The sequence below is a fragment of the Culex pipiens genome, chromosome 3, assembly GCF_016801865.2.
Source record: "Culex pipiens pallens isolate TS chromosome 3, TS_CPP_V2, whole genome shotgun sequence".
NCBI lineage: Eukaryota > Metazoa > Arthropoda > Insecta > Diptera > Culicidae > Culex > Culex pipiens.
In genome coordinates this window covers 60,090,131-60,102,151 of record NC_068939.1, presented here as the reverse complement: position 1 = coordinate 60,102,151, position 12,021 = coordinate 60,090,131, and the positions used below count along the sequence as shown (strand labels likewise).

Genomic DNA, 12,021 nt, shown 5'->3' with positions numbered 1-12,021 from the left:
CAATTTTAAGATTTTTTATGTTTTTTGAACCTCAAACTTCGATGCCCGTTTTACCCCGCTTCCCTTTGTCGTAGAGGGCTCATATTTGGCATGAGTTCATCTCATGTATAGACAAACAAACGCTGAAAGTTTCATCCAAATCGGAGCACCTTGATACGACCTCTAGAACAAACCGAGCAATATTTACAAATACTGCCTCTTAATCAAATACTGATTTTTTCAACAGAAAAATATTGGTCGCAAAAATGTTTCAACTTAATTTTTCAATGTAAAATGAAATTTGCAATCAAAAAGTACTTTAGTGAAATTTTGATGAAGTGCACCGTTTTCCCTTTTCAAGTTAAAGACAATTTTAGGTAACTTTTTTGAAAATAGTTGCTGTTTTTATTTTTTTTATTAGTGCACATGTTTGCCCTCTCTTGAAAACAATATTTTTAAAAAGCTGAAAAAAATCTGTACATTTTGCTTTTTTGATACGACCCTTAATTGCTGAGATATTGCCACGCAAGTGTTTAAAAATAGGAAAGTTGATGTAAGTCTCACCCAAACAACCCACCATTTTCTAATGTCGATATCTCAGCAACTAATGGTCCGATTTTCAATGTTAAACGATGAAACATTCGTGAAATTTTCCGATCTTTTCGAAAACAATATTTTCAAAATTTTTAAAAACAAGACTAACATTTCAAAAGGGCCAAACATTCAATATTTCGCTCTTTTGAAATATTTGTCTTGGTTTAAAAATTTTGATAAGCATTTTTCTAAGGTGGGCAAAAATGTGCACTAATTTAAAAAAAATGAAAAACTGCGACTATTTTCAAAAAAGTCAACTAAAAATGGATTTAACTTGAAAACGGTGCACTTTATCAAATTTTCACTAAAGTACTTTTTGATTGCAAATTTGATTTTACATTAAAAAATGAAGTTGAAATTTTTTTGCGACCAATATTTCGATTTTTTTTTTAAATTCATAACTCGGTCAAAGATTTTTTGCACAACCTGGAAATTTCTGAAAATTGGCATTTGATATCCTCTAAAACATATCAAAATAAAAAAACTAACTTAATCCACCTATGTGGTTGGTGCCTTCCTCACTCTTTTCCAACAATGGGTGATATGTAATATGATGGGTTTGGACACAAATTTGATCCAACAAAACACACATATCACTCAAGGGCTCATAAGTGGCATAATAAGTGGTAAGAACTCGAGACAGGGTTGCCAGATCTTTAATGTTTTGGACTCGTTGGAAAGGTCTTTCAATTACCTATCCAACGATGGGTCGGATGATGGATCCGGACATTGTTTACATACATTTAAGTGAGATCCGGCTACAAAAAAGTACATAAATATCATTTAAGACGGGATATCTCGAGACAGGGTTGCCAGATCTTCAATGTTGTAGATTCGTTGGAAAGGTCTTTCAATTACCTAACCAACGATGGGTCGGATGATGGATCTGGACATTGTTTACATACATTTAAATGAGATCCGGCTACAAAAAAAGTACATAAATATCACTTAAGTGGTTATAACTCGAGACAGGGTTGCCAGATCTTCAATGTTGTAGATTCGTTGGAAAGGTCTTTCAATTATCTAATCAACGATGTGTCGGATGATGGGTCCGGACATTGTTTACATACATTTAAATGAGATCCGGCTACAAAAAAAGTACATAAATATCACTTAAGTGGTTATAACTCGAGACAGGGTTGCCAGATCTTCAATGTTGTAGATTCGTTGGAAAGGTCTTTCAATTACCTAACCAACGATGGGTCGGATGATGGATCCGGACATCGTTTACATACATTTAAGTGAGATCCGGTTTCAAAAAAGTACATAAATATCACTTAAGTGGTTATAACTCGAGACAGGGTTGCCAGATCTTCAATGTTGTAGATTCGTTGGAAAGGTCTTTCAATTATCTAATCAACGATGTGTCGGATGATGGATCCGGACATTGTTTACATACATTTAAATGAGATCCGGCTACAAAAAAAGTACATAAATATCACTTAAGTGGTTATAACTCGAGACAGGGTTGCCAGATCTTCAATGTTGTAGATTCGTTGGAAAGGTCTTTCAATTACCTAACCAACGATGGGACGGATGATGGATCCGGACATTGTTTACATACATTTAAATGAGATCCGGCTACAAAAAAAGTACATAAATATCACTTAAGTGGTTATAACTCGAGACAGGGTTGCCAGATCTTCAATGTTGTAGATTCGTTGGAAAGGTCTTTCAATTATCTAACCAACGATGTGTCGGATGATGGATCCGGACATTGTTTACATACATTTAAATGAGATCCGGCTACAAAAAAAGTACATAAATATCACTTAAGTGGTTATAACTCGAGACAGGGTTGCCAGATCTTCAATGTTGTAGATTCGTTGGAAAGGTCTTTCAATTATCTAACCAACGATGTGTCGGATGATGGATCCGGACATTGTTTACATACATTTAAATGAGATCCGGCTACAAAAAAAGTACATAAATATCACTTAAGTGGTTATAACTCGAGACAGGGTTGCCAGATCTTCAAAGTTGTGGACTCGTTGGAAAGGTCTTTTAATTACCTAAATAACGATGTATAACATGATGATGTTTGGTTCAGTTTACTGCCATTTATTCATCTTCCGAAAATATGCGAAAACACATTTTTATACATAACTTTTGAACTACTTATCGAAACTTCAAACAATTCAATAGCACCGTATGGGACCCTAAACCAAGTCGAATGCGACTGGTTTGGTCAAAATCGGTTCAGCCAGTGCTGAGAAAACTGCGTGACATTATTGGTCACATACACACACACATACACACACACATACCCACACACATACACACACACATACACACACACATACACACAGACATTTGTTCAGTTTTCGATTCTGAGTCGATATGTATACATCAAGGTGGGTTTTCGAGCTTTTAATAAAAAGTTCAATTTTAGAGCAGGATTATAGCCTTACCTCAGTGAGGAAGGCAAAAATAGTGTTTTTGCAAATCAAGTTTTAGTGACAAAAAGTTAAATAAAAAATCACTATTTTTTTTGCCGTGTGGCATTTTTTTTAGCGTAGTCCATATCCATACCTACAATTTTGCCCAAGACACTAAAACCGATGAAAAAAATCCCCCATAAGATACAGAATTTTGAATTTTCATGCATCGTTTTTGTATGAACAGCTGCCAAATTTGTATGGAAAATTGTATGGACAAACTAATGATTCAAAATGGCTTCTTTGGGCATATCGAAGGCATCCAAAAAGTTTAAGCCGGATTAAAAAATACAAAAATTAAAATAAAAAAGACCGATTTCGTGGAGAATTGCTCTATTATAAAATTAATTTTCCGAAGCTACTGTCGATCTTCTCTGTGTTTATGCTTCCGTGAATAACATATTGAAGATTTCTAACAGATTTTAGCAGAGATTAAAATATTTAAAAATTATTGACTAAGGTATAAAAGTTCGAAGATAATTCAAAAAAAAAATTAATAATCTTTAATAGAGATAATATAGAAGTGCGTCAGAGGAACAGTTAAAGCTTTATTCGGTAGATAATGTCAAGTTTAAAAATTTTAGTTGATTGAAGAATAGTATAAAATAAAGTATTAATAGTGCTTTTTCCAATTTTAACAAAAGATTTTCCGGATTATTTTGACGTTTTCCACGTTCCGTGAAATTTAGTGTTTTGGAGTCCCAATGATTTTTTTTAGTCTGATAAATCAGTTAAACAAATGACACTTTTTTTCAATTATTTCAATGAATGTTTTGCTTTTAAAATGCTGCCATTTTTCGTACTTTACCTGTAAAAAATCTAGTGACACGTAATTTTATGGGAAATTGTAGTTTGCGAATATGCCATAGCCCAGATTATATTTTTAAGGGCATTCGTGGAAATACAATGTCCCATCCCAGAGGCATGGTGCTCCCAACGAATACTACCAAATCACGGAGCATATGGTGGTGTGTCCCCACGCTTCTTCCTCCCCTGTCGATTCAGAATTGTGTTGTTGTTCGAACACTCAGTGCTCAAACTCAACCCAATTACGAGTCATCTCTGCGATATGGCTTTACGCAGTAGGCCTGGCCGCTTTAACGCTTGTGATGTTTCAATGCATTCCGATGCAATAGCGCACTACAAATGTTAATAAATGACAAGAAGAGTGCTAGGCGTCATCTAACCTAAGGCACTCTAAGGATCTCTTCGAAAGATTGGCTGCGCTAGGGTCTGATTAGATTAGATTAGATGCCATAACCCAGATTATATTTTTATCATCCAGAACATTGTTCAAGGTGATTTTTTAGAGTGAATCAATGAACTGCTTGCATTCTTTACGGGTTATTGGAATTTGTTGTCTGTTGTTTGTGGAGAAATAACCGTATAACCCTCAAACACTAAGCTTTAGGAAAAAACTAGCCTCATTTCCACACTACATACCCCTACAATGAATATTTACTGCTTGTGGAAATTCCTTAAACCTTGGGTAACGCATTTAATGGATGTACCCCCCTGGTTCCCCACACTCACACCCACTCACACAACCACACACGATCACGCTAATTGGCTTCTAGTTGCTGCTTTGGTAAACGCTTTAGTTTAGTTACAACCGCTTTAGTTCCGATCCAAAATTGCAACACCATTTTTGCGTTTTCTCAACAGACACGTTTTTCTTCCATTTTTGGTTCGTTTTTGACGCGCGCTGTGTAGAGAAGCTTGAATAGCAAAAAATGCGTGTGTGAGCACGTGGGTTTAGGTTTAGGATTGAATTTTGGGGGTGGATGTTGGTACATTGATGGATTTTATTTTGTTTGTTTCGTTGTTTTTTTAACGTAGAACTCCTCGAAAGGTCGGCGACGACACTCGCGCAAAACCGAGCCTGAAAGCGAGGAATCGGACTCCGACCCGGACCAGCTAACGTCCAGTCGGACCGAGTCGTCGAACCAGCTGGATGCCAAGATCAAGCACAGTAAGGATGATGTTGACGATGATGGCGGCCTGCAGCCGTACGGCGTCGGCGGCGGCGGCATCGGCATCGGCCTGGATGACGAGCTCCTGTATAACCAGCATTTCATGCGTTCCATTCCAGGTCTCATTTATCATGGCACGCAATCGAGCACCTCATCCGACCTGTCACCGATGTCTGAACAAAAATCACTACCTCGTCGTGGCAGATCAAGGTACCATCACCTTCATCTCCATAACACAAACACCACACCACGACACAAGTCCTCTCTCAGTAGTAGCAAAACAACTACAGCTCAATCGCCAATAGCATCCCCTCGTAGTAGTTGCATAAACGATACTCAAACGATTCAACTTCCTCGCATGCCGTCCCAGTTTCGTCCCATACACAGTAGTAGAACAATCAGCAACACTCCATCACGTCTATCTTCCGATTGTTGATGAAATTGTGCCAATCCGGATTTAGAATTAGAGCTCTTCTAACGTTCAAAAGTCCAAAATCAAAGTGCAACCGATTGTACGCAAAACCAAAAACTAAAGCAAAATCATCATTAAAGAAATTAACGATTAAAAAAAACGATACGAAAACATTAAGGTTTCTTCAACAACCCATTGATCTAACAAATTTTTAAAATACAATCCGTTCTTTCATTGTTAAATCATTGCTAAAAACCAAAATCGTGAAACCTGTCAAGTTGTTGAACCAACACAACAACGCCAATTCAAAAACCTAAACCAACCAACCAAAAATCTCAAACAAAAAAAGCAAACAACTACAATCAAACATCTATACATACATCTATATGTGTATAGGGGAACAATGAGATCCTTACTTACACCACTACATTTACCCGACAATACACCGGGAGGCGGTGGCCCGCTGTTTCACCAGGTGCCGATCGAGGGCGGCACGCCGGACCGGTTGGAGCTGTCGGAGGCCGAGTGCGACATCGACACGATCAAGAAGCTGAAGCTGGGTATGCGATCGTCGCTGTGGTCACGACCCCAGCAGAGCAATAGTGGCGGCATCGGCGGCGGTGGTGGTGGTGGTGGCGGCGGCGGGACCGTGGTCGGAACAGCCAACAACCCCGGCCAGGTCCAGACCCCGGGCGGACACCCGTCGGACTACTCGATCGCCGTGTAAGAGGAGCGGCAGCAGCAGATCAGCAGCCAGCATCGTCACAACAACCGAAACAGCAGAGATCGCGGGATTCGAAGCAGCAGTCCACGACACAACAACAACAAAGACACGTGTACTTTATCTAAGTCTCGAGGCGGACAGGATTTTTATGGACACACCTTTTTGTGCATGATGATGATCTGTGTTCCCCACCCACACTCACGGACACACTTTTATAACGCCTCTCTTTGATAGATATATTAAGTTTTTTTGTGGGTGAGGCCACGTGTGATTCTTTGAGTGCACGTGGCGTGTGGAGTGCACTAAAAATTCTTAAGAAAATTCTACTTTCGATTTGGTAAGTGGTTAAGCGCAATCGATTGGCAGTGAAAGAGAATAGTACAGCTGAACTCTACGGTAAAAATGATTCAACACGGCGAAACAATAAGTTCCTAAAATCGTTGAAAAATAGGATTATAAATTTCATGGATTTCATTTCATGAAAAACGCACCTTGAATTTTGAACACTTTGTTCGTTGTTCCCCTTTTCAATGAACGCTTGTTCGCAATTTTAGGTACATTTTTTTTCTCCGTGCATGCGTTGCGTGCAAATCCAGCATTGACACCAATACATTCATATTCGCGACGCGTCGTGATGATAGGCAGTAAAATGCAAAGCTAAAAATTCTACAGTGGGAAAAGTTTGGTGGAAGCCTACGTATAGGGGAAATTCTCGTATGTTTGGCAGGTTAAGCACTCGCTCCTAACTCCATCCAATTTGCTGATTTTCACTATTTAAACAACAAATTTTGCAAAACTTTTGATAGAAACTTGCTTGTTCACTTCTTATTGAGCTATTTATCACTCGCTTTCAGTTGAAAACGCTTTTTTAAGCTTTAATTGAATGTCAAAGTTCTGACCTGCCAACATTAGAGGCACGCTGGAATTAGATGTTGTTCCCTTACATTTTCGCGCGATAAGTGCAAAGGAAGTGAAAACTATTTTATGTATTTTTCAATGAAAATTGATCTTTTGCATTTAAATAAAGTCAACATGAGGTAAGAAATAAAAAAGTTGTATCAATCGGATTATGAACCCAGGTCCACTATAGAAAAACTGTAATTTTTATATCAAATTCAACCGATATTTGATGTTTTGATGCATGGTTTGGGTCTAATGATAGATATAATGAATAAAAGATGGCTTTGCTCCCTTTTCATTGTAACAATGTGCGTTTTGTTAAGAAAAACCTTATAGACTTTTGAACACTTATTTTCACAATGATCAAAGAAATATTGAAACGTAGTATTTAACATATAAATGCATTTAAAAGTAATTTTAATGAAAAAAATCCATATCAGTGAGTTGAAAAGTTAACCAAAACAAAACAAAAAAAATGTTCTCAGTTGCTGATTTATTGTTTATTAAAAAACAGATTTGCTATCGATTTATTATTATAATTTATCATTGCAAACAGCGATTATGATGTTTCATTTGAGTACAATAAACTATAGTTTTGATCCATAGCAAATTCTTACGGTTTCAGCAACTTCGGTACTTTCAACATAAAAAAGGTTATTTCCAATTAATGCAATTAAGTTGATTAAAACAAGAATTTATTGTAAGTTAAAGATAAACTATTGTTCAATTGAATTCATCACAAAATTTTCTTCATTTTAGTAGATTAAATTATTTTATAAGGGACCACTTTTTAAAAAGTTAAGATTTTCGCTGTCCTATTTTGGACACCCTTTACTGTAATTTTGATTTTTTTCAGTAAAGTGCCTTTCATTTACACTCACCCCCGGTGGTTGGTCACTTTTTCGTTTGACACTTTTTTAGTTTATACCCCGTTGGTTGGTCAAAGTGAAACTAAATAGTGGCGAACTGTCACTTTTTACACGGCGCTCACCCACACTATCAAAACAAACGTTTGATAGTGTGTGTGAACTCCGTGTAAAAGGGGTGTACATTATTACTGAAGTGAAATAATCAGTCAAAAATGGTTGGATAGTAAATTCAATCATAAAAAGGCTGTTTTGCTGTTTCGTTGTGAAAATGCAAGAGTCCATGGCTGATTTAAGATGTGCGATGAGTTCCACACTTATTTTGGCGAAAAAGACAATTAAATGTCAGTCAACATAGTTTCGAATGATGCTGAATATGCCAGAGGGTCCACTATAGGAAAGGGGTCCACATATGGATAAAATACCTTACTTTTGACGATCTGATTGAGAAAAAATGTGATTAAAACGGGAGACGATTTTTTTTTTGTAAAAAATCAGATTCCCATACTTTCGAAAAAAATTTGATTTGTATTTGAAGGGCAAATTATTATTGATTTGAATATGGACTTGAACAAGCAAGGACTTTTTTTAACAATACCTTTAAAATTTTGGAGGCATATTATAATTATTAATGGACCAGAAAATTGGCTTTGAAAATGGAGCAATATTTGTAGAGTCTATTGAAAATTTTAAATTATTTATATTTCCTCAAATTGAAAAAAAAACTGACATTGACAGATCTAGTTTTTTGAGAAGTTATTAAGTTATTTTCTTTTGTGCATGTTAAAAGCTCACTGACATCTTTCAGGTGAATTAATCTTGGAAATTTTGGATTTTTGAATGAATGTTTTGTTTCTCATTATTATTTATTTAATATCCTGTCTCTTTCCCTGCCAATCAGTCCAAACCACACCAAAATCGAAATCACTTCATGTAAAACAAGAGATACCGTTAAAAACTCAACAAAAATGCAAAAAAGACCAATTCTCATCAAAACTCAGCCGAAGGCAAGCGCCACACACGATTTAATCGTACTAAAGACGGCTTTCGAACTCAACAACACAAAACCCATTCCGCGAATCGCGATCGACTCAAAACAAAGCAAAAAGAAGCGTTATTAGTAATCAAAATTATTTTAAGTAAAGTTTGTAGATAAAATTTTATACTGTAATGCAAATATATACAACAAAACAACACACGTGACAAAAAGAAACGGTTAAAACGCCCTGTTAACATTTCGTTTTTCGAGATGATGATGTTTTCTGTTGTGTTTAACTTCCTTGATAGATATTAAAAGCCAAAACATAAGATGAGTCCCCCGGAAGGAAAATAAAAACAAAAACGTACGTGCCAATCGGAAGCACCTTTCGCTCCAAACTCCAGAGATACCTTCAGTTTTAATATTTTTAAACAAATCTCTGTCATCCTGACCTGAGACGAGAGTATATATTATAGATAAACCATGTTATAGAATGTGAGCCAGAACTGTCAACCTGCATTCGTTTTTTTCTTTCTTTTTCTATGTATGGATTTAGAAAGTTTTCCAATTTTTACCCCTTTTTTACGAGTTAGTTTTGCGGTCACACTTGACGATCGATTGAACAAAGTAACAAATTTAAATAATACCTATATTTGCTAGGATTTTGTATCTGTGTATAAAGACTGAATTTTCATTGAAAGAAAAACAAAAAAAAAACATCTTAAACTATAAACCAGCAGCAAACAAAAAAAACTAGAAAAACGTAACAAAACACAACCGTACGAACTAATGGAGGATCAGCATCCTAAAATGAAGCAAACAAAAATACGTCAAACGTCGCCGGAACCGGAAACGGAGATTGAGCAACCAGTCTGGGTAAAGCAGTATGTGTGAGTGTATACCAATCAAATTTACAAAATGGCCGACAACTATATGGCCTCACCTAGTCAGCAAGTTAGAGCAAACGACGATTTAATAATATTTTTAAATGCGATTGATAGTTTGTAGCGTTAATTAGATAAAGCAAAAAAAAAAGAAATGAGCAAAACATAAACTTATTAAGCATCCTGTTTTACCCGCAGCTTTTGCGCCAAGAAAATGACACGTTTTGTTACATTTGACGTTTATTCTCAGCAGTTTGTACGCGATTAGTTGAAGGCAGAACAGCTGTTTGGTTACAGTGAATTAAATAATCAGGAATTTAATTGATAACGTGCAGCAGCACAGAGCCAAAACATCAGAGAGAAAAAAAAACAAGAAACAACTACTAAGCGCTGGTAAAGCAAACTACAAAAATGAAATAGATACAATTTATGAATTAAAAAAAAAACATCAACGAACTGTACGAATTTAATGAGAATGATACACTAAACCATACACACTAAATAAAAAAGGCATTGTTTTCTGTAAGGTTTTTTTACAATACGAATAGCAAACGCAAAAACAAAATATCACTTTCAGTAACTGCAACTGACGGAACTGAACTGCGCCAGCATGCAAAGTTTCCCGACGAGAAAGTTATGGAATAGTTATTCAATAACGATACAATGTTTAAAAAAAAAAGGCAAAATAATACTTTGTGATATGTGTAATCAAATTACTATTAGATACAAAGAAACCTGCAGTTACATGAACCACATAAAAATAACCAAGCATAAAACAAACAGTTAGCGCAAAGCCACAAAATCTAGCAAAGAAACCAGTTTTATTGAAATAATCGAATTTGTTTTCATTACAACGTAAATCGAAAAGAAGCAAAAAAAGATAAGAAAAAATATCAACACATTTCCCAACGATGTCAGAATCAAATGTAGCAGACAGTTTCTTATTAGCCGCACACTCCCTAATAATTACACACACACACACTTACACCGTCACACAAACACACAAAATACGTTTCGGCATATACGTTTCGGCCAATTTGTAAATAACCGAGCAGAAAGGGGACAACCAAGCAAAAGCACAACCAAGAGGACAACCCAAAACGGAAACAGAAAAGAGTTCAAAATTGACGCAAAATTTCAACCAAAAAAAAGCAAAGAAAGATGAAAAAACACAAAACAGCAAATACAACTGCCCTTTTTTTGAACAACAAAAATTTTAATAACACAAAAATTTCACTTAATAGGAGCAGCAACAGAAAGCGGAGAAAACAAATCCATGAGAATCCATTAACTTAATCGAACAAAAAAAAGAAAAAAACAAAACGCATTCACGCAAAACTCTATTAGAATGGAACGGTAGGATAAATTACGTACAATATGTCACTGATAACATATACAAAAACAAAAAAAAGTATCCTCTTTCGGAATGTTTTGAAGGGCAAACAATAGAGACAAACGAACGCGGATGACGAAAAGACGAAAACACAAACACGGAGAATGAGTAAACCATGCAATAAACCAACCCGAACGACAGTACCAGGTGAGGATAAAGGTCACACGAACAAAAAGCACGATTTGTACAGAAACAACACAGAGACGAAAGTGTGTGATCGGTGGAAGTAGCTAGAGAACTGTATAGTTGTGCTGTAAAGTTTAAACAAGTTGTAACAAAAAAACCAACACAGAGAACCGTGACAAGAATGCCAACGTGTTAATGATTAAAGGGGGAGAACAATACAAAGCAACAAAAGAAGAAGCAGAAAACAAATGTACTATTTATATTTAAAGAAAACCCAGAAGAAGAAGAAAAAACGAACAGAACAAAATGAAACACATAGTAAGAACCTAGAAAAGAAGGGTAATGTTGCATTTTGATGGGAAGGGTAACCGGAACGTTAAGTGAAATGCCTGAAGAGGGAGAAGAAGAAAACACAAACAGCAGCAAACAGTGCAGTGCAAGCAGGACAAAGGCAATGGCATTTTCGAGTGTTAAAATAACAATCGTTACTCAGAGAATAGAAATGAAATAAAACTAAAATTGCTACACTAGATATACTGCTTTTTTATTTCACTTGTGATTTTTAATCCCTGAGGCTTCATTTTGATTGATCATTTTTATTGTTGTTTGACTTGATTGCTAGTTTCTGTGATAGTTAGTATTTTTACTTTAAAAATTTGTTATTTTTATTTACATTCACCTTCCAAATGAAATAAATTTTTGTCCTCGAAAACTCGAAAATATTCGTTTCGTTTTTATCTTTTTCTGGAAAGC

General features: G+C 35.9%; 1 protein-coding gene across 12 annotated transcripts in view; it reads left to right on the top strand.

The window, feature by feature from the left end:
• LOC120426136 (cell adhesion molecule Dscam2) overlaps window positions 1–10,675 on the top strand; it is a 430,444-nt gene extending 419,769 nt beyond the window's left edge. For 5 of the 12 annotated variants that reach the window (XM_052710852.1, XM_052710849.1, XM_052710851.1 and 2 more), the window contains 2 exons: window positions 4,851–5,194; window positions 5,793–10,675. In XM_052710852.1, the coding sequence (XP_052566812.1) occupies window positions 4,851–5,194; window positions 5,793–6,123 (675 nt within the window). In that variant the 3' untranslated portion in view covers window positions 6,124–10,675. Of the gene's footprint in view, window positions 1–4,850; window positions 5,695–5,792 lie in introns of those variants that run through there. The other 7 variants (XM_052710859.1, XM_052710854.1, XM_052710853.1 and 4 more) reach the window with 4 other exon arrangements.
• The last annotated feature ends 1,346 nt before the right edge of the window (window positions 10,676–12,021 follow it).